This window comes from Sander lucioperca, chromosome 12 (genome assembly GCF_008315115.2).
Source record: "Sander lucioperca isolate FBNREF2018 chromosome 12, SLUC_FBN_1.2, whole genome shotgun sequence".
Classification (NCBI taxonomy): Eukaryota; Metazoa; Chordata; class Actinopteri; order Perciformes; family Percidae; genus Sander; species Sander lucioperca.
In genome coordinates, this window is record NC_050184.1 from 13942286 (window position 1) to 13965607 (window position 23322).

Genomic DNA, 23322 nt, shown 5'->3' on the forward strand with positions numbered 1-23322 from the left:
ACACACACACACACACACACACACACACACACTCCAGACAGGTTTGTTAGGAGAATTCTACCCAGCTTCCTTTCCAATTCTTGAAATGCATTATGAAGCAAATCCTGCTTGGTCAAATTTTAAGATATAAGTAATCATTTGCAACATGAAATCGAGCAGAATTATGTTTGAAATAGCGTCAGATTGATGCGATCATATGAAGTGCTTCACCAATTTATTGTTGGTTCTATTATCATTGTACTGTACCAATGAACTGTTGAAAACCCACACCATCTGCCTCTAGCTGCATGGTGCTGTGTGTTCACATTGTGCTTCTCGGCACAATCCAGACAACCACATGATTTTCTAGAGAAGCCAATTCTTAATTTTTTCATTCGAGCTATTGTCGTCATGCGTCACTGTGATTGGCACAGTTGCGTGAGATTAGAGTGACGAGAATATTGAGAGCATGTTTATTAATGACTCCACCCTCAGATCTATATTCACCCAGCCCTTTTGCACTTTGCGCTGCTGCACCTACGTGAACCAAAATAGCAGTTGCTCTTGGAGACGCCCACGCCGATCACCTGCCACTATGTGCACTTGCACGTTTAAAATGTCAATGTTCTTTTTTAAATTTTCATTAATTTCTTTGTTGTCGTTTAACAAGTGCAACTCTTTTCATCATGCACACACACAGTAATAGAACTAAATGGTGTGACTTACTGTAAAGTCTCATCTGTGTAAAGTAATTCACATTGGTAACTTTTATTAACACCATTCACATGGTCACAAACCACTTTGTGGTTCAGTTGGCTGTGGCATGTAATACAATTATGGGTGTTAGACACTTAGCAAGAAAACTAGCCATAGTTTAGAAGTCGTGGCATGACTAGGACTGCTACTGTGTTCAAATCAGGTAAAGTCGGCACTTAGGGTTGGGTACCGACATCCAGTGCTAATACGGCACCGGTGCCTTAACAATCGGTATCTACTGGACCAAATAGTAACGCGGATTTCGGTGCCTCATTTCGGTGCCCCAGAAATGCCAGCGCTGCCCCTAAGATGTTCCAAAACGGATGTTTGATGTTAATACAAGCATAAGTAGTCAAACACAAATCTCTCTTCTCTCTCCACTCTCTTGCTTCTTACCTTTATGCCTTCTACAGCTTATCTTACCTTTATTCTTTTATCTCCCTTCAAGCTTTTTCTCTCTCCCCCCCCCAATCATCCTTCCCTCCCCATCTGGTAAAGTTTGCTGGTTAAATATTTGGGGATGGTACTGGGTGCTGGAAGGCCTAAGCTAGGAGGATCAGCAGAGGAAAGACTGCAGTTGTTGTGGATTAGCTGCTTGTTTTATCATAATACCACTGCCTGCTTGCTTGAGGGTATGGTGCTCACCGGGCAAGCTGCAAAGTCAGAAATCATGATTTCTTAAAAAAATGTATGAGGAATGCAACTAGTTACTGCTGAGCTTTAGTTTCGCTAGAAGAGGCTAGAATCGCAGCGCTCTCCCATGGATGATAATACAACTTCACAACTTTTCCTTTATGCTGTAGGTTTTGGTGTTAAAAGAATTACTGAATTTTTGGCCTGGGGTCTTCTGTGTGGTTCATCTTACAGTAAAGGCAATGTTCAAGGTTTGAACTCCCAAAGGGGTTTATCCTTCAAAGGAAGGCATAAAATGGACAGTAGAAAGATAAGGGAGAAAAGGAAGCTCTTTCATTTTATATAACATTTTTTATAATAATAAAAACGCCAGCAAAGAAGTCCAAATGTAATAAAATGTCCATTATAGGTTTGCTGAGTGCAGTGGATTTCTGCTCAAAATGTTCTTGTCTATGGCCATAAAGTTTCATTGTACATTACTGTACAGGGAAAATCAGCTCAATTGATATTGTAGCACATTGAAAATATCATAATGTTTAAAGTCTCGTAAATTAAATGAAAATGTAAATGTTTTGCCACAGAGGTTTGCAAACCTTTTCAATGGAGGCATGTTCAGAATGGCCCTGATTATGACCATGCAAAATTTAGAGAATAAGAAATTTAAGTGTACAGTTTTTGAGAAAACAAAAGGGAAAGTTAGCTCAAATTAATTTATAACATTCATAATTCACACAAAAAGCCTTAAACAGCAAACAGGTTTGCTGAAATTTTTAATTGAGTCCTCCACTACAGCATGACCCAGACTATGACCATGACAAATTTGAAGGTATTTTACTGTACAGTGCTGTCAGATTAAAGGGAAAATCACCTCAAAATGCATTGCAGAACATTTACTCGACAAACGTTATTTACTTCTTTTTTTTTAAACTGTCATAAAATCTTTTCCTTCAGCGGTTTGCTGACATGTTCAATATAATGTGGTTCAGGATGACCCTACTCTGACTCACAGGATGTAGGCGTGTAAGCCTGCCATTAGTCACCTATTTCAGACAATTCTCCTCCCCTTCCCTCTTTTTGCAAGGGCACCGTCGCTGCATCCTGGGCGTTTGTGATTGGTTTAAAGAAATACAAAACCCAGAGCGTTTTTTTTTCCCCAAGTGTGGAATTATGCGGGGTTCAGCTACACATTTCTTCAGTCTTGGCACAGCCCTAAAACGAAGTGTGGAGATAGGTCTGGCTATGCAAGACTAGAATGACCCCTGACTATTACCTTGTCCAATCTAAAGTCATTTTACTATCTCACTTCAAACTAAATTGAAAAGTTGGCAGCCCTGTGTAAAGCTGCTACCCAAAATCTGATCTGATTGCCATTTTAGAAATACTCTAACTTACTATACAAAAGAAAAGAAGACGCACTAATGCAGACATTAAAAACAAAAAATAAAGCTCAAGTAATGTTTTTTTTTTAATGTCTTCCTGTGTTGTCCTTTTAGACTTTGGAAAGATATGAACAGAGCAAGGATGAATTCCACCAAGCTGCCTCCAAGACGGAAGAAAATGTGAGGTGAGTGGCGCACACACACACACACACACACACACACACACACACACACACACACACACATTTACAAACTAATTTGCAGTTCCAAAAGTAAGGAGATATTATTTCCTGGAGCCTCAGACGCACACACACCAACTCTCACACATCTATATAAGAATGCACACAGCAGACTAATACTGATAGATAGTGATCTGCTCTTTTCCTCATTTTTACATACATACATTCTCTAGAGCACATTTGACTAATATGATAAGTGTTTTAATTGGCTGCTTTAATTAAGCCAAATTTAACAATACCCTATTTCCCCATCCTCACTTCTCACTGTGGACTTGTAATGAGCCACAGCCAGGGAAAAGGTAACTAATTATTGCCACTGCAGTCTGTAAAACACCCAGGCCTTGACTTGCTGTTCAATTTTGTGTTACAACAGTACCAGGGCTTTCCAAAAACGAGTCACGCAAATATTTATGGATGAGGACAGAATAAAAAACACTTGTTTATGCACTTTCTTCAGAGTAACAGCTCTCATAAGATTAATTAATGATGTCAAGATAAACACTGACCCACAGAGAATTTCGATTTTAGTACTGCTTGATCTTACTGTTGCTTTTGACACTGTTAACCACGACATTTTAATTGAAAGTCTCCATGTTTCAGTTGGTTTAGCCAGCCCTCTTCTTAACTGGTTTTCATCTTACTTAAAGGACAGGAGTTTTTTTATGTTTCAATAGGTGGTTTTAAATCTGCAGAAAGAAAAATCTTCTCTGGGGTTCCACAAGGGTCAGTCCTTGGGCCATTGCTCTTCAATCTGTACATGCTCCCGCTTGGTATTTTCATAAACACAATATATCCTACCAGATGAAACACAGTTGTACATTTCACTTTCCTCCGTTGATCTCAGTTCTGTTAACAAACTAGTAAACTGTATTAATGAGAGACTGGGATTCTCGTTGTTGGTCCTAAAAGTCATAGACAGATTTATTTACACCTGGATTCACTGTCTCTGAAATACAGTGAGCAATTCAGAAACCTTGGCATTATTTTTGATACTGATCTCAACTTTTAAAATCACATCACCAATATCACCAAAACAGCATTTTATCACTTAAAAAATATATCAAAACGTAGAGCATTCACATGTTAAACTGAGTCTGAGAAACTGGTGCATGCATTCATCTCAAGCAGGTTAGACTACTGTAACGCTGTATTTGCAGGATTATCCAAATAATCAGTATGACGCCTCCAACTTTTTGAAAATGCAGCAGCCAGAGTACTTGCACGTAAATTTGAAAACATTACTCAGGTACTCAAATCTCTTAATTGGCTCCCGCTACAATACAGAATCACTTGCAGAATCCTAGTCTATATAGCACTTAATGGTTAAAGGAACACGCTGACTTATTGGGACTTTAGCTTATTCACCGTAACCCCCAGAGTTAGATAAGTCCATACATACCCTTCTTATCTCCGTGCGTGTTGTAACTCTGTCCGACGGTTCCACCGGTAGCTTAGCCTAGTACGGATCATGAAGTTAATCGGTTCCAACTAGCCTACTGCTCCGAATAAGTGACAAAATAACACCAACATGTTCCTATTTACATGTTGTGATTTGTATAGTCACAGAACGGACAGTCTCAGAAGGCGAAGCAGTGCTACTTCTGCTACTTGGGCGGAGTGATATGCTTGCAGCACCTGAGAAGCCCCGAGCAGATCAGGGTTACAGTGAATAAGCTAAAGTCCCAATAAGTCGGCGTGTTCCTTTAAGCTTCTCAGTATGATTCATTCAAAATAAAATATATTATTTTTTACAAGAAGCCAAAATATCATACAAAATTAATAGATCTTTTTGAATGACTCTTTTTAGTGTTCGGTATGTACCGGTCAGCCTGTCGAACGTACGGTCGTGCTATGGTGGTGTAGTCGCTCAAAACATAGGAAGCGGGACAACCAATTAATGAGCATGAATCATTGTCTCAAATGAGGACGTCAATGAATGACTCAAGTCGAGACAGCCTGGCAGCTACTTACTGAACAAAATCAAATCGAACTGTTCTCTCGAACTGGGACATATAGTGAACAAGAAGCGATTGAATTGGACCTAGAGTCCAGACAGCCTTGCTGCTATTTCTTGATCAAGGTGTTCTGGAAACAAATATATAGGAATATTTTTAGTTTGAAACACAGCACTACTGGAAAGAAAGAAGCATGGTCTGTCAATTCTACCTGGATGACACATAATTAACCGAATAACCTATTCCCGAAAGAATAGAGGATCACTACACATTTACACCAAAGGCCTGCACTTCAGTTTTTAGCCTGACGATAACAAGAAGAGGTTTTTCAGCTTGCCCCCCACAGTCACACATGCATACACAACTCCTTGTGTCAGCCCTCTAGTTAATGCACCCTGTTATCAGCAGCTCAGGAATATGAGACCCCCATTACAGTCAGGTTTAATGCAATGCTAACATGTTTTTGATCTGTGCTGATGCTGAAGACCAGATGATCTCTGGGGGAATACTGTACAGTAATACCGCTAATCCTCTGCTCGGTGGGAGGTTGTGTGTGTGTGTGTGTGTGTGTGTGTGTGTGTGTGTGTGTGTGTGTGTGTGTGTGTGTGTGTGTGTGTGTGTGTGTGTGTGTGTGTGTGTGTGTGTGTGTGTGTGTGTGTGTGTGTGTGTGTGTGTGTGTGTGTGTGTGGAGGGGGAAAGAATGTATTCTAAATCCACAAGGGTTTTATCAGAGAAGATAAAACAATCTGAGCTTCCTGTTTGGCACTACCTTTATGGACAATTATATACTTCTTTACAGGTTTGAGTGTGGATAAGTCTTTCATTCATTCTGTAATCTAGTCTAGCCCTACCCTCCGGGGAATTCAGTAGTGTTACTTTGAAGAGTGGATTAAGGTGTAAGGATACGTGTGTGTCTGTGTGTATGGTGTCAAATTATACAAAATAAATGGAGTGTATTTGATGTGGACCTATATACCTTAGTGGCTACAACATTATTCACTTAATTAGAACAGAGCCATCATTAATGATATTTCTAACACCTGTGCACTTTCTACCATGACAAGTCAAAATGTATGCTGAGAAAAAGGCCTATGCCACTAAATAAAAGTGTCTGCCATCGGACTTTTTACTAAAAATGGATATGATTCACGTTCTGCCCTCCTGTTGGGGTGTATTAAATAGTGTTAGTAATAGGGAGGCAGAGTCTAGATATAGACACTTGTAATCATTCATGCATTCGAAAACAACAGACTGCCATGTTCTGACATTTTCAGATGCCAAAAGACAGACTCTGGTTTTATGTTGTAAAGTGTTGGAGTGTTGAAGTTTTTCCCCGCTCCACTGTCTGTGTCATTCTGTGTTTTGTATAAGTATGTGTGTATACGTGTCTATATATGTGTGATGTGTTAATCCTCAATTTAATCCTTGGACCAAAAAGGGGGCTTTGGCTGCCAGCACTCTGGGGTATGAGGGAACCAGAAGCCACAGGTCTGTCTGTCTGTCTGTGTGTGTGTGTGTGTGTGTGTGTGTGTGTGTGTGTGTGTGTGTGTGTGTGTGTGTGTGTGTGTGTGTGTGTGTCTGCAACCTGTAGCACACTAAAATGTCAAACTCAATGGACCATGATAAAACGGCGCTTCAATCACTTTCTTATCGTTATCTCTCTCTGTTTGCATTGCTTTCTTTGTCCAAACCTCCAAATTTGCCTGCACACATTTATTTTTTTCCCCATGCTGTCGAAGTTCTGAATGAAAGTTCTGCATGAGATAAGATGGATTTGGCAGTGAATTCCACATTTTGCTTTGCATATCAGACATATCAGTGAAAGAAATACAAATTAATACAAAAATACAAAGTCAAATTGATTTAAGTGTAAAGTGTCACCAAATCCCTAATGCTTCCCCTTACCCCCACTCTAGATGTCCTCCTTAATCAACGCTATTGTACTGTACAGTCTTATAGCCCTCCCCTATCACAGGAATCCTTTAGGAACCACAGATTTTGCCCGGTTAGTTACCCCGTTTCCACCTGGTAGTAAAAGAACAAATTGGTGCACACAGACTCTGAGAAGATCTTCTACCAGTCTTAGCAGTGGACTGTTGCAGCAGGCTGTTCTGGAACTGGTCTACATTGAGATTGCTATGTATAACTGATGACCACTTACCAAAGGCATTTTGCATTTGCCTGCTTGACAGGCTTTACCTAGCCGTGGAAGGACAGAGAGTGAAAAAGGCATGAGGATGGAAACTGTTGTCTTTTTTAGTCTAGATACATTTTGTGTGTGAGAGTGTGAGACAGCCTCCTCTTCAGAGTTGAAAGTAATAGAATGAAAGAGGGACAGACAGATGGGCAGATACCCATGTCAAACTGGTCAGCATCCAAGGCCTTATAACAAGGCCAGCTGTCTGTTACAGTAGTAGTCGAACTAGCCTTAATAGCCGGCTTTTGTCAGATCCTCCAAGCCTGTGTCAGACGATACCAGCCTACGGAGATCACTCAGCGATAAGGCTTGAAACATTGACAAGCAAAGTCCAGGGTCCAAGTTAAAAGGCACACCACTTGGCCATTGTTATTGAGCTGTAAGAGAAAATATGACAAAAAAACATGGTGTGTAGCTCACTGAATTTAAACCCCGGTAAATTTCAAATGTGTACATTTAGTGCCACTGATCTTTCAACTGGCTGTTTGAGGAGAACCGTTATGAAGCGACCTGGTTTGGATGGAAAGGGTATAAGTGTTAAAACAAGTATGCCATTGTGGTGCCAAGTGGTGAAATAAGTCCCACAGCACCTCCAAATAGAACTACCACTATACTTTAATTTACAGCTGTCAGGATGTAAGCTTATTACAAGATATGCATCCTGTTAACACATCGTTTAGGACATGTAAAACAACTTCAATCATTTCCTGAATCTGACATGCCAAACTTGCAAAAGCCACTCTCACAACATAGTTAAGTTACCAAAATGAAAATTGTTACATGGGGGCCGATTGAATAGAAGCCCAGGGATACTTTACGGTATTTTTCATGGATGTATAAAGAGATCTGGATGGAGCGTTGAAGGCGGGGCCCCATTCATTCCTATGAAAGTTGCTCGCGGGGGTCGTGAAGTATCCATTTGTATTTCCACTCTTTTGCCACTATGACAAATTGGCTTCAAAGCCCGGCGCACTTCCTGGGGGCCTGGTATTTTTCCATAATGTGTCAGACTTTGGTGTAAAGCAGGCTGTGTACCCCTTTACTACATTTCTAAGCAGAAAAAAAAACAAAAACGAACTCTTAACAAAAAACATTTTAAAGTAATGGAAATGCTTGTAGTAGCTATGCATATTCATTAGAGCTACTTAAAGTAAACCTACAAGAAAATATATTTACTAATACAGCATTGATAAAAGGAAAGGCAAAAGTGAGAGGCATTGAGAGAAATTAAGTACTCTACCTCCACTTCAATGTTTACGAGAGACAAAGTGAAGTCTGAGTATAAGCATATAGAGGACCCTCTCTACCTGGTTGTGATAGGACTGGAGAGATGGGAGAGGGTGAGTGAAGGAGTGTGGAGATACAAGATAGGGGAGAAGAGGATGTGTGCCCTGAGTCAATTGAAAAGCTGTCAGGGTACAGGTGCATACAAGCTACAAGCAAGAGATAAGAGGCAACTGTCTCTCTAGCTGTATTCTTCTTCACCTCTCCTGCCCTCTATCTCCCTTGTTATCATCTCTCTTTTTCTATTTTCTTCACCACTGCATCAGTATTAATCAAGCCAGTAATGGTAAAGCAGGAATTCTGACCCTCTGACATGTCAAATGCCATTTCCTGCCTCAATGAAGCTACAGCCAGGAGATTAGGCGATTAGCTTATTTTAGCATGAAGACTGAAGCTACCTGCTAGGATAAAGCTTTGAACAGGACCAGGCAAGCCTTACCCCACCCCCCACCCCCCAAGTCCAGTCTTTATGCTAAACTAAGATAATCCCCTGCTGGCTCCAGCTACATATTAGCTACACAGACATGAGAGTGGTATTGATCGTCTCATCTAGCCCTTCGGGAAGGAAAGCAAATTAGCGTATATCCTAAAATGTCAAAGTAGTTGGCTTTCTCCGTTGCCAGCCAAATACGGGCACACGTTGAGTACCTATATCTTCAAAGTCACCTGTGACTTGGTAGATGTATGCCATATACTCCTTCTATAAAAGTCCCGTACACCCAAGTAAGGCAGACATTGCAGAGAGAACTGCACCAGCAACAGCAACAGCCTTGACAAGAGGGCTTAGACAAGGAATTCACACGAGTTGTAGCGGAGGAAGAGAGCAGAGTGTTAAACAGAATATCAAACATGATGTTCAGGGTTTCCCGCAGAAAATTTCTTAGTTAAGGTGGTAGGTTTGTCATCTGACCGGGGGGGGCTGAATATCAAATTTAAATATATAATTAATACATCTCTGTAGTGCAGACTCTGTACTACACACTACACTAAATATTAAATTGGAATAATAATAAATAATTAATAAATAACCAGCTTTTCAAAATAACAGTTGCAATGTGCAATTTTAATCTCATTAAACTATTTTCAAAAAAAGTGCTATAACAATTTTACTGGTATTGCTCCCATTATCCTCCGTGACACGCACTCTTCCACTTTGCCCAACAACTCCTCTCCAAAACAAACTGCGCTGAGATAACAGAGCTCAGCCCATAGCTTCACACAGGACACGTCATTTCACTGTGTGTAACTACGCTAACTAACCGTGTATTGTGAACCGCGTGTAGTGATTAAAAAAAAAAAACGGCTGTGTCTCAAAAGACCGGACAACAGCCGGGACATTGAGAATCCATGCGCGAGAGGTGATGGATATGTCCATTCACTTCGTCATGTATTCACTTCGTTGAAACAAGAGAAGAAAGCCTCACTGATGTGAAGAATAGAAACATATATAAATGTTCTCTGTCTGCCGTATGCCAACGCTCCGGTAAGTCCACTCACCCCGTCTCTGCCCGGGCATACCCCAGCTGCCGCACATTTGTTGACAAACTCCGACGCACACGCCACGGTGAAATGGCGATTTATCCCTTTAAATGTGAATAAATGACAGTTACACTCACCGCCAGCAAATGCTCTTTCCATTGTGATTGGTGGTATCTTTACAACTCGCCGTTACCTTGTTTCCTACAGACTGTGTTGATGCGACTTGCGGTTGTTAAGGCGGGCCGCCTAAACTGCAAAGTGCTGCGGGAAACCCTGATGTTAATCCTGACTGTGTAGGCTCAAGTTGTTCAGGGCTAAGAGAACCGCCAGACTCCAAGACCAGAAGGCAGGTAAAGATAAACAAAATGCAGAGGTTTTAATGGTTGGTGATATGAGCATGGTAATGAAAGAATATTTCATTCAGCCGTATTTTATGTCGAACTTAAACTTGACCGTCATTACTGAAGGATTCAAGAACGTCATGATGAAACTAACTAGGATTCATTTTAGTAAAAAAAAAGTGGTTCAATCAGAGATTTAAAATTCACCTAAATTGCTACCTAAATATGACTTCAGTTACCGACAAATTGCACAAATCGCAATAATATTCAGTAACATGATGATAATAACGAGTGGACCTCTTGGATCACAATCTGTTACAATTGTTGGCAGAAGAATAGAAGATGTTTTTGGCAGCGCACTAGTCTGAATGGGTTAATTAAGGAGCGCTTATTCTTCAAATTGGATTGGATTGCAGTTTATCATCAGATTTCTCTGAAATGTGAGTTGTGTCACCAGATGAAACAAACAAGAATTAAAAGTTGAGTCGATAACCTGGTTTCTTTGCCCGGATTACCCTCTCTCCCCACAAAATGTGACTTTACCACCGTAAAGAATGATGCAGGTAGTCGGCTTTGCGATTGCGGAGTTTTGCGCAACAATCGTTTTTTTTTTTACTACCCCTAATGTTTAAACTAGGGAGAACAATGATTAATCGACGACCGATTAACTGGTCCATAAGACTTTGATCGAACACGTGAAATGTAATCGATCTACTATCAAATTTAAGATCTGGAATATATTATGAAATAGATTTTTTGTAAAGCATGTTTCAGTGACTCACAGTCACACCAGAGGGCGCAATAGATCTATTTTATGACAAGGCGGCGCTTCCGTCTGACACCTGACCATGTCGACATGCTAGTTTTCCTCAATGTGAATAAGTAGGCAGAAATCAGGACACTGTGAGTCTGAGATATTTGTTAGTTTCTTTTTTTTAAGATTATTTTTTGGGGCTTTTCCCTTTATTTGATAGTGACAGAGGATAGACAGGAAAGGGGGAGAGAAATGGAGGGGATGACACGCAGCAAAGGGCCGCAGGTCGGATTTGAACCCGGGCCGCTGCAAAGGACTCAGCCTACATGGGGCGCACGCTCTTACTGGGTGAGCCAGAGGCCGCCCCTATTTGTTAGTTTCTATCCTCTTGTTGCAGCGTTACATTTAGTTTTTTTTTTTTTTTTTTTAGCGTCTTTCTTGTAAGACTATATGTTAGCAGAGATTATTTTTATGACCGCGCTCCGCATGTAATCTAATATTTAATTATATTCATTGTGTTTGTTTTTAATAGGCATCTGCATCTTTAGATGTTTCATAGGCTATGCAATGCTGTCAGAGAATATGCAATTATGTCTCTGTAGAAATAAAGCTTTAATTGAGGGAAAACAACAAATTTGTTATTGTGTGGTAGAAGCAAATTGTTTTATGTTTTTTAATTACGATTAATCGATTGATTGTTAGTGTTACCAATGATCAATTAAGGAAAGTGTTTACAATTTGCAATCCTAGTTTAAACAGATATTGAAATATGCAGTTGTTTCAGCCAAAGCAGGCATTATAAAGCAGTATAAAAACACACTAATTACTACTAACTAACTATTACACTAACTAAACACAAAACTAATACAACATTTGCCCAGTGTGTCAGCATACAAACAAAATGTGCAGACTTTCACTGAACCTGTATTGTAGCCCTCAAGTCAGTCATAATATTGGATTCTCTTTATTTTTCTTCCTTGGGCGCTGCTTCCTGTGAGATGTTAACAAGATTTTCTAATTAGTTGCCTGAAACACAGTACAAGTACCAATACTTTGTAGTTGACAGGATAGCAATAAAATGGCATGTAGGACAAACAATGCTTCATATGTATAGCCAAAGCCATTAAGGAAAACACAAAAAACATCATTCTAAGTCTTAGAGATGCATGGTTTAGAGGCGATAAAAGCATCTTCCTTATCAGTCTCGTAGCTTTGCCAGAGGCTTTTGTAGTTGGTGGTGTGTTTTGTGTCTTTTCCATTTTCCAATTTCTCCCCTTTCATTCCTCTCCGTGTCTTTGTCTCGGTAAGCTGGTGTGCGTGGTCCAGAAGTCTGAGGCCTCTGTGTTCCGTCTGCCTCCGCCTTCGCTGCTGGAGATTAAAAATAATGGGCAGCACCATTAATTAAGCAACTAATCTTACTGTTTGTGTTTTGTCATATTTACCGCTCACAGATGCGTGGAGAACTCTCCAAAAGAGTGACTGCCACCACACACATTAAAATGCTTTCGCAGCACATACACATATTAACAACAACAACCCCGTATTTGGCTAGAGGGGCCGTCAAGGATGCAGCTTTATCTCGTCTCTCTCCCCCCTCCTCCCCCTATTTATTTATTTATTTATTTTTGTAAGCGGCTCAGTTAATATTGTTGATTTAAGACCTCACCTTCAATTTGGTGTGGCATGTGGACAGAGCTTTAGCTTTTGCTGCGGCTGAGCCAATTTTCTGCTTCAAGCGCCTTTTAATAAACCACGCAGCGCTATCAGGAGACTTTGGCTTCCCTGATGAAGGCCATTTATTTCGAATTAAAGGAGAGTTCCTTATCTCCGGTGGCCTCAAACGGAGAGGCAGATAAAGATGGCGGGCTTTGGTGTCGTCCTCGCTATGTAGTTGATGTGTTGAGAGAAAAGGAGGGGGTGAGCGAGAGAGAAGTAAGAAAGGAGACCCAGTTGGAGAGACAAAAAGTGGAAAACCCCCTATGAAACAGGCAAGACAAACCATCGGAGGTGATGTGGGGGGAACGGAGGAATCTGATAGGCTGTCATCTTTTTTTTTTTTTAAATGGTCTTGTGAGAGAACACCAAAGAATGCTTAATTTCTTCCCTTTCATCGTTTTAGCCTACTTCCTTTAATGTTTTTCTATCCGTCTCTGTTCATTTTCCTCTTTAACCTTCATCACCCATGCTCAGATAAACTCATCGCATCCATGATACTGTTGCTGATAGTAAAGTGTGTGTGTGTGTGTGTGTGTGCCTGTGTGGATATGGATATGCTGTAATTGAAACGCGGGGTCAGCTCTCCTCTGTGAATTAAAGCAAAGAATACCCTTTCATTTGGCTTTCGGAGAAAGTGGGTATGAATGGGCACAACGTAGAGCGCATCAGCGTGTCAGCATGTAGGTGTGTGTGTGTGTGTGTGTGTGTGTGTGTGTGTGTGTGTGTGCTCGTGCGCAAGTTTTGGTGCTTTCATGTTTACAGTGAACTACAAAGTGTGTGTGGGTGTGTACATTTGTGCATGTGCCTTTCTATACCTGCGTGAGCGAACATAACTCGCTTGTCTTTGCTTCAATCAGTTAGAATCCATTACAGCAAGGCACCTAGGCAGCAAGCCTGTCATAGTTAACAATCATACAGATAGACAGGCAAAGACCAATTATAATACAGCCCACATATCAAATTTAGCATGGCTGATTCCGTCTCTTAAAGAACACTTTTCTGCTGTATTTGATCAGAATGATCCTACCCACTCAATTAAATGTGATTTAGCACTAATTGCATGATCTGCAATGAAGCACGTTCTATACACAGCGTAGGTTGTTAACAGGTTGCAGTGTGTGAGGTTGTTAATTGTTTTTCATCTTTGTCTTGCCTCATTTGATCAGACCTCTTCTTATGTGTGCATGTTTTTTTTTTTCTTCCTTTTTCATTTTGTTCTCTTGTGGCTAAGACACACATGAGTGTTGGAGGAAGCCGTGAACTGTACTAGCAATACAGTTCTTTCAAAGTCATATATTAATGTATGTTTCAGTGGCCGTTTCTCAAATATTGTTTAATGTTCTGTTAGGTTAGGCGAAACCATATACATACTTACCAAAATTAGAAAGTGCCCCAGTAGGCAAATGGAAAACGTAATTGTACTTGTACACTAATTGTGAGTAAGGTACATTTCTTGACAGTGTACGGTCAAATTCACAACAGTCAATACACTTCAAATCACTGAAACAAGGCTCTTTCTAATCGAACATAGTACAATTCTTGTGAAATGTCTTTTTTCAGAATTAGCTAAGCTTATACTGACTTCTGTTTTTGTATAATTCATTAAGTTATCCATCCATCGTATCCGCCTATCCGGGGTCTGATTGCGGGGGCAGCAGCTCCCAAACTTCTCTTTCCCGAGCCACATTAACCAGCTCCAACTGGGGGAGAGTTTAATTAACAACTATGTGATCCATTGTTTCTTATACAAACATAGATAGCTGCTTGAAATAGACTGCTGTATCTGTCCTTTTTTTCCACGTTCACATTTTTCCTCTTCCACCTGTTGACTTCACGTCATTTTTTTAGAGTTCTTATTTATTTGCAGTATTCGTTACGACCAATAAAAATCCTCAACAAAGCTATCCAAAGTGATATGTGAAACTTTGATATCTACAGTACATTCAGAATCCGTTGATCTGACACATCTGGTCCAATATTTAAGCTTTAGAGATTGATGCTCAGCACTTGTTTAGTTTCATTGATGTTTTGAAGTGATTCTAGTTTTTTTCAGTCTTCATTATTATTCTGCAGGCCTAAATTGACACTGTCAGTGAGGAAAATAATTCCATCTTTCTGTATTTCTGTGTCTTTGTCTTTTGCAGGTCTCGCAATACAGACCCGGTGTGTCCTGGCCTGCAGGCTCAGATTCTGTCTTGCTACAGGGAGAACAGAGACCAGACCCTAACATGTTCAGGCCTGGCCAAAGAATACATGCAGTGTATCAATGCTGCAAAGAAGGTGAGAGCTTTTTTTTTCTCAAATGGATAGGATTTGTAATATCAGGGAAGATCTGAAAGGTTAATATAACAAAAGTATTATCACAAATTGTATTTACTTCATGAAGTTAAAAAACAAAAAGCCTACTGTAAATCCTACCTTAACCATAAAGTTCACTTTCTAAAGCCATATCAATAGCAACTTTCTACCAAAAATAAGAAGTATGTAATAATAATTATATTAATTATATCATATTGTACTTCTAATGACCCCTCAAATAAGCAAGGATTTGATACAACATTCCAGTCTGAGTGGTGTCTTTTGAAGATTTCCATGGAGAGAGATGATGTTATTTTCAGAGCAGCACTCTGTCTGATGTAAAAGAAAGAAATTCATTTTTTTCTCATGTTCTCAAGATTATTCTGGGGGAGTTAAGGATCCAAAAACATCAGATTGATAGGATTTTGAGTGCTGTCACTGTTAGGTTTATACACAGAGAAAATCCTCACCGTCATTAGAAACAGCTTTCAGAGTAAATGTCTGATGTAAAAGTATGAAATCCAAGTTCTCCTAGGCTACAAAACGTTTTCCTACCAATGCTGAAAATGCCCCTTCTCGAAGGCAAACTGTTTGGGTTGCTATTACATACTGTAATTCCTCAGTCGCAGCTCAGCTTGTCACTGCAGCCTTTACACTTTTAGTTCTAATTTAAGGTAGTTTACAGTAGGGGTGCAAGATATATCGACTCAATATTGTTATCGCAATATCACGTTGCACAATATTATATCTAGGGGTGCAAGATATATCGACTCAATATCGTTATCGCAATATATCGAAAGTGTCGCAATAAGTATGCAATATTTTCTTTATGTTGTGGAGCGCTGCGTCCCGTCCGTTGGCTGTGTGGCTTAGAGCTGAAGATCTTTGCCGGGACCCGACGGGTTCGGTCTTAATTTCTATCATGTTACACGGGCTCGGGCCGGGCTCGGCCTTGCGCTCTGGGTTGCGCGGTAAATGAGCGGTCAGGTGAAGCGTTTCGAATAGCGTGAAAATGGATGCTGAGGAGGTGAAACGGAGACTGGCTTCTGGAGGACTTATTTTATTTCTTTGTTCCAACTTCCAAGTGCCCTATAGCCGACGTTAGTCATGAATAAATGATGTTAAAAAATGTATAATTGACTCATTCTTGACGGAAGACAAAAGAGCTGTGTGCGTGCGACGCAGTCTCTTTTTTTCTTTCTCTCTCTTTTCCGCCGAGTGGTGCATGTGCCCGCTCGCGGTGTAAAGTGCGTGTCCGCGCTATTTTCCGACATGCACTCTAATCACTGCTGATAGACGGCCTTTTGTACAGTCGGGCTGTAAACGGGTTCGGGCTTTTAAAAATCTGTCAATCAAAATGTACTTGTCGGGCTCGGGCCGAATTCTGTCGGGCTCGGTCCTTGTCGGGCCGAACTTTTAAGGCCCGATTACAGCTCCAGTGTGGCTTAGTTGTGTTTGATTTAGAGCCCACTTGAAACGCTATAATGATCATGTTTCATTGGCCAGTTACCGTGCCACTTGCACATGTTAGTACACATCAGCGCACGGGTCCAGTACGTGACAAACCCTATGGAGCGTACCACGTGTGTGCATATTTCGACAGAGTGACAGTGTAAGTGAAGAAATAGATAGACAACAAAACGGAACGAATCAGAGAAGCGAAAGAAAAGTTGTGTCCTGTTCTCTTTATTTATTTATTTATTTATTTTATACTGTACAACCAGTAAAACATGTCCTGTTCTGTAGACATGGTCCTTATTTATTTATTCATGTTGTAGCAGTCCAATATGACAGTCGGAATATGTTAGTTGAAATAAACCTTGTGTTGTAAGAAAACTTGTTTAATTTGTTATGAATCTATTTTGATGCGTTTTACCGTAACTTTTGTAATTTTACATATGTTTAAAAATATCTAAATTAATATCGATATCGCAATATTCATAATCGATATCGCAATATCACATTTTGTCAATATCGTGCAACCCTAGTTTACAGGCACACAATCATTTAAAGTGTGTGAGAAGGAAAGAAAAGCAGGTTGTCCTCTGAAAACAAGCAATAAAACACAGACATTTTCCCAGACAACAGTGATTACATTTTTTATATTTTATGAATATGACTGAAGCACATTAACATTGCCATTTTTTTTAGCTTAGGAATTGAACAAAAATAAGAATTCCTGAAAGTGGTTCACTTGTTTATAGTAAGACAGGGTTGTCCAAGTTCAGATGCAGCAACAATGTCTGCAGGCTCATCATTAGAATTCTAGGAGAGTATAAGAACAGAAATCCTTCACTGTAGACTGTAAATATGATTATGTAATCGTTTCTTTTCCTGTTTGTTTGCATTAGTCCTTTGCATTTTTTTTTTTTTTTCAAAGTTTGAAAACTTATCCCTGACCCCAGTCCCTCATCCTAGCAAAGAGGAGGACAAACCGTATATGATGCCGATTATATAAGCCATATTTTTTACTGTATCTCTGGTGTCATTTTGGCTGAAATCTACTACGGGTGGGGCGGAAATCGATACAGCAAAGTATTGTGATATTTTCAGTGGCAATACTGTATCGATACACAGAAGCCAAGTATCAATGTATTATTATATATGTGTTGGTCAGTTTGTCTGCTTGACAATCCCATTTTGCAGCAATACAATTGAAATGAGATGAACAAACTGAGAAATGTATCTTTTTAGATAAAACAGATGTTGACAAAGTTTCCTTTTGGGGACATCATTTGAAATTGGGAAAAATTTGAAGTTGGAAAAAAGATAATAAATTGCAATATATCGCAGAATATTGCAATATGTTTAATCGCAGTAAGTAAGTAAGTAAGTAAGTAAACTTTATTTATATAGCACCTATCACAGACAGAGTCACAAAGTGCTTTACATGCCGCAAGATTAACAATTTAAAAAAAAAAATAATATAAAATAAACATACAAACATAAAAACAATGATATCTCATTCAAGTGAAAGCTTGTCGGAATAGGAGTGTCTTTAGCTGTTTTGTAAAATAAACGATAGAATCGGTCACACGCAGCGAAAGGGGCAGGGCATTCCACAGTTTGGGAGCAACTGCCTGAAAGGAGCGGTCTCCCCGAGTTTTAAGGCGGGTTTTTGGGACCATCAGGAGATTTTGACCTGAGGAACGAAGCGTGCGGAAAGAGGAGTAAGGGGTCAACAAATCAGCGATGTATTTCGGCGTCTGTCCATGTAGTGCTCTAAAAGTTAACACTAGAATTTTATAGTCAATTCTGTATTTTACTGGAAGCCAGTGGAGAGTAAACAAAATCGGGGTGATGTGTGCCCTTCTGTTTGTTCCTGTTAAAAGCCTGGCTGCTGCATTTTGCACCAATTGAAGGCGGCTCAACGAAGATTTATTAAAACAAGTAAAAAGAGAATTACAGTAATCTAACCGTGACGAAATAAAAGCATGAATGATCATCTCCATGGTAGCTTTGGGAAGTATTTTTCTCAATTTAGAGATATTTCTCAAATGATAAAAACAATTTCTGACCAACTGTCTAGAATGACCATCCAAAGACATCGATTGGTCGAACAAAACACCAAGGTTTCTTAGGCTCAGCTGGAAGGAGGAGTCCAGGGAACAGAGGTGTAGTTTGATTTGGGGTAGTATATGTTCTGGAGCAATGATCAATGTTTCAGTCTTTTTTGTATTCAGTTGTAGATAATTGTTGTACAACCAAGTCTTAATGCTTGACAGACATTCCAATAAATCAGCTAATTTACCAAACTCTGATTCTTTGAATGAGCAGTACAACTGAATGTCATCAGCGTAAAAGTGGTAAGACACATTATTAAAATTACGGATTATTTCACTAAGAGGGCTAACATACAATAGAAACAAAAGAGGACCTAAAACCGAACCCTGAGGAACTCCGTATGACAAAGGGGTCATTTCTGACAAGATGTTGTTAACAGACACACAAAATGATCTATCACTCAGGTAAGAGGTGAACCATTTAAGAACAGTCCCAGAAAATCCCATTTCATTCTGTAACCGATTTAACAATACTGTATGGTCCAATGTATCAAATGCAGACGACAGGTCAAGTAAAATCAACACAGTGTACTGTCCAGAGTCGGCAGCCATCAGAATGTCATTTGATACTTTAAGAAGCGCAGTCTCAGTTGAATGACATTTACGAAAACCTGACTGAAATTTGTCAAGCAAATTTTTTCCATCAAGAAATGTAGTCAGCTGGCCCGCCACCACTTTCTCAAGTATTTTAGATAAGAAAGGCAGTTTAGATATAGGCCTGTAGTTAGTTGGTTCAGAAGAGTCCAAATTAGGTTTCTTCAGTATGGGACTAACAACTGCTTGTTTAAAATGGCTGGGCACAGAACCGGTTAAAAGGGAAAGGTTAATCATTTTAACAACATACGGTCCAACTAATTCAAACACATTTAATAGCAATGAAGTCGGCAATACATCGAGCGGACTTGAAGATGGTTTCACTTTACTTAACAGGCCCTTAATATCATCTCGAGTGATAGGTGAAAAAGTATCCCAGGAGTATGAGACTACTGGCCCACAGGATAAGATATCAAGAGATGGGTTAATAGTAGTTCTAATTTCTTGCACCTTGTTTACAAAAGCATGTAAAAACCTATTGCAATCAGACTTTGAGTATACAGGCACTTGGGGAGCGGGGGGAGAGACAATCTTAGATATTGTATCAAACAGGACTTTAGGATTTTTCTTGTTCAGAGTTACCAGATTAGCAAAATAATCCGACCTGGCCTGTTTTATCATAGCATTAAGCAGTGTGATAAGCTCCCTCAGATGCAGTCTATGTACTTCCAAACTTGTGGATTTCCACAAACGTTCGACTTTACGGCACTTTCTCCTGAAAGACATTATTTCTTCATTTATCCAATGGCAAGAATTTTTAGGGAACGAGCTTTTACTTTTCAGGGGAGCAACGTTATTTAAAACCGACAGACAATGATTATTAAAAGACTGAAGAAAAGATTCAGCATCACTACAGTTATTAAAAGAACTAGGGTCAAATGACTCAGAAAATTTCACAGCTGTAGTTTGATTAATAATACGTCTTTGCAGCATCGGTCTACAAGGAAGGCAGTCCACATTTGAAGACAGATTGAAAAATATGCAACAATGATCTGTCACATTAATGTTCATAACACTCAGTTGGTCAATGCTCAGGCCTAATGAAAAAACAAGGTCCAGAGTATGGCCTTTTGTATGTGTAGGACCGGAGACATACTGTTTAAAATTAAATGATTCAGTGAGTGTTAAGAACTCAGATGCCACAGTACATGAAGAGTCATCGATATGGAAGTTAAAATCCCCAAGCATCAGAACACTTTCAAGTTTGATAATTGAAGATAAGAACTCTGCAAAATCATCTAAAAACAAGCGAGCAGGACCAGGAGGTCGGTAAATTAAAACACAGTAAAATGAATCAGTATTTCCAACCTTAGTCATCTGTAGCTCAAAGGAGTCGAAAGAGTCCGAATTTATCATCCTGCAGCAGAAACGGTCCCGGTACACGAGTGCGAGTCCACCTCCTCGCCGCGACACCCGCGGTGTCCCAAACACAGAACAGTCCGGAGGACACAGTTCATTTAGATGGGTGTACTCCATTTCTCGCTGCCAAGTCTCAGTAAGGAACATAAAGTCAATATGTTCCTTTGTAAATAAATCGTTGAGGATGAGTAATATTGTTTCGTGACATAAGTATTGTGATGGTATCGTATCGTGAGGCCTCTGGTTATTCCCCCCCTAAAATCTGCGGTGTTGTTTTGCTGCTTGTTCTTGTAAATAACACAACATAGTGATGTGAAACAGAACATTTCAAGGGAGACCTACACTACCGGTCAAACGTTTGGGGTCACTTAGAAATTTCCTTTACAGACAGAATACCAGCTGAGATCAGTTGCATTGTTTTTTTTTAATCAGGGCAGCAGTTTTCAGATTACATTATGTGCTTACATAATTGCAAAAGGGTTCTCGACTGTTGTAGAAAGAAGTGGCTGATCTTTAATGCAATATCTACATTGCCCATTATCAGCAACCATTCATCCAATGTTCCAAAGGCACATTCTGTTTACTAATCTGATATCACTTTAAAAGGCTAACTGAGAAAACATTGGAGAACCCTTTTGCAATTATGTAAGCACATAATGTAATCTGAAAACTGCTGCCCTGGTTAAAAAAAACAATGCAACTGATCTCAGCTGGTATTCTGTCTGTAATGGAGTGGAATGGAAATTTCTAAGTGACCCCAAACTTTTGACCGGTAGTGTAATTATCAATTACTCTTTTTTTACATTTAGCTTTGTGAGTTAGTGGAGACTGATAACTATATAAGAGATGCTGCTAAGTAGGAGCCTCAAAACTGAAAAAGGTTATCAGACAAGTCAAAAATATACATTAACTGAATGTAAAAATAAATAATTAATAACTATATGTATTGATAAATTCAGTTATATTTCTGACTAATTAAAAAGGATTGTGAAAAGAAACACAGCCTTATACTTTTGATGTAACCCCTGATAAGTTTGGAAAATAGATTCTTAACTTTATTTTTAATACTTTATCTTCTAGCTGATTTTGCTTTCCAACTTCTTAGTTTTCCTGTTTCTTTGGTCATAGCGCAGTTAAAACAAAATATAATGAAATGGTAAAAGATAAATAGAAGAGAGAGAAATACTGCCGTGCAAAGCGAAAATTAGTTATTGTCATTTTTGGAACATTAAAGATCTTTATCATGTGGACAAATATCTTGAGTCAATTTGATTGTTTTGGGGAGAAAATTGTGTGTTCTCTTTGCCGTAACTTCAAAAGCCGTATACGATACTCTGCCTTTGTTTTGCTGCCCATCAAAACGAAGTTACTCTTTGCGCGCTGGAGTTACGGTGTTATGCCTAGGCTATTACTGTCATCTAACGTTAAGTATTTCGGACACACACAGAAACCTAAAGCACATATTGGAGTGTTGTTTTTACTAAGGTTTACCCTAGCTTTAAGAATGGCCCATTGCTCTAGACTAGAGGGAAAATGTTCCAAAATCAAGGTAAGAAATAAATAACTAAGGCTAACATTACAAGAAACATAAACAGGCTAGCTAGCTAACTGTTATCGATCTGACGACGTGACTTTTTGCCCGAAGACAGCGTTGTGGAGAGTGAAATGGGAGACTAGAAAAAGGCGTTCAGGTAGTGTGGTGTTAGGATGGCTACGGTAAATCATAGGCTCCTGTTATCTAAAAGATTTTCAATGTAATGGCTCAATATCTAAACGATTTTGACAATGTGGATGGGGTCGTTATAATTGCATGGTCGTCGGTATTCATTTGAGCCAGATTATAGGCTGTCTACCCCCACCTGTAAATGCATCTCTATTCACAGGTCGATTTAGTTTCAGTATTGCGGCTCCAACGTTAAGTCACACTGGACGCACCACCTAGGTAAACCAGACAAAATGCCATGCACCTTCAAGCACAATTCGTTTGGGTACAAGCGTTACATTTTGGAAGATTGGGATTCTGAACAGTGATGCCAGCGCTGCACACGCATGCATGCACGCGCGCACATACGCACACACACACACACACACACACACACACACACACACACACACACACAGCAGAGAGGTGTGTTACAACACGCAGCACATGTACCTGACTGGGAAAGATACCGCTACGCTCGTTACTGTAAGTAGGCTACAATAAAACCTAAAAGTAAATGCGTATCAATACCCACTCACCTGTCCAAAGGCTTACACATGTAGGAAGCGATATATTTCAATCTGATCCGTCTGGGCAGTCCACTCTCGTCCACTGCGCTGTTTACACAAACACAGCTCTACTCTACTCTAAATAGCTAATTTGGACAAACAAGCTAAAACAAAAGCTGCCGGTTTGTAGTCTAACTGTTTATCTTAGTTTGCCACAAATCTTGAAATATGGACAAATTCTTGTAAACTTAACTGCTGGCTAAACTAACCATCCTCTCTGCTGGAGCGTCTATGGATGTATTATAAGACCAAAACAAACCAACGTGGCTACTTAATATGCATGTGAATGACGCCATCTTTAAGTCTTCATTTTTGATGATGATGCTGGTTGTGTTCTGACCCTTGTAAAATGTAATTGATGACCCCTGACCTAGGACTAGGTATAAATTAAGTACATTTGCACAATAATATGGTATTATCCCAATTATAACAAATTGGGTAATATACCCAATTTGTTAGGATTGACATTGATGAAAATATTTTGGTATATACACTCACTGACCACAATATTAGGAATACCAGTTG

At 39.6% G+C, this 23322-nt stretch overlaps 1 protein-coding gene across 3 annotated transcripts in view; it reads left to right on the top strand.

Annotated features, from left to right (window-relative positions):
* Positions 1-23322, top strand: part of LOC116040752 (MICOS complex subunit mic25a-like) — a 99601-nt gene that overhangs the window by 48144 nt on the left and 28135 nt on the right. For all 3 annotated transcript variants that reach the window (XM_031286369.2, XM_031286371.2, XM_031286370.2), the window contains 2 exons: positions 2862-2932; positions 14857-14992. In XM_031286369.2, coding sequence (XP_031142229.1) covers positions 2862-2932; positions 14857-14992 — 207 coding nt within the window. The remainder of the gene's footprint in view (positions 1-2861; positions 2933-14856; positions 14993-23322) is intronic.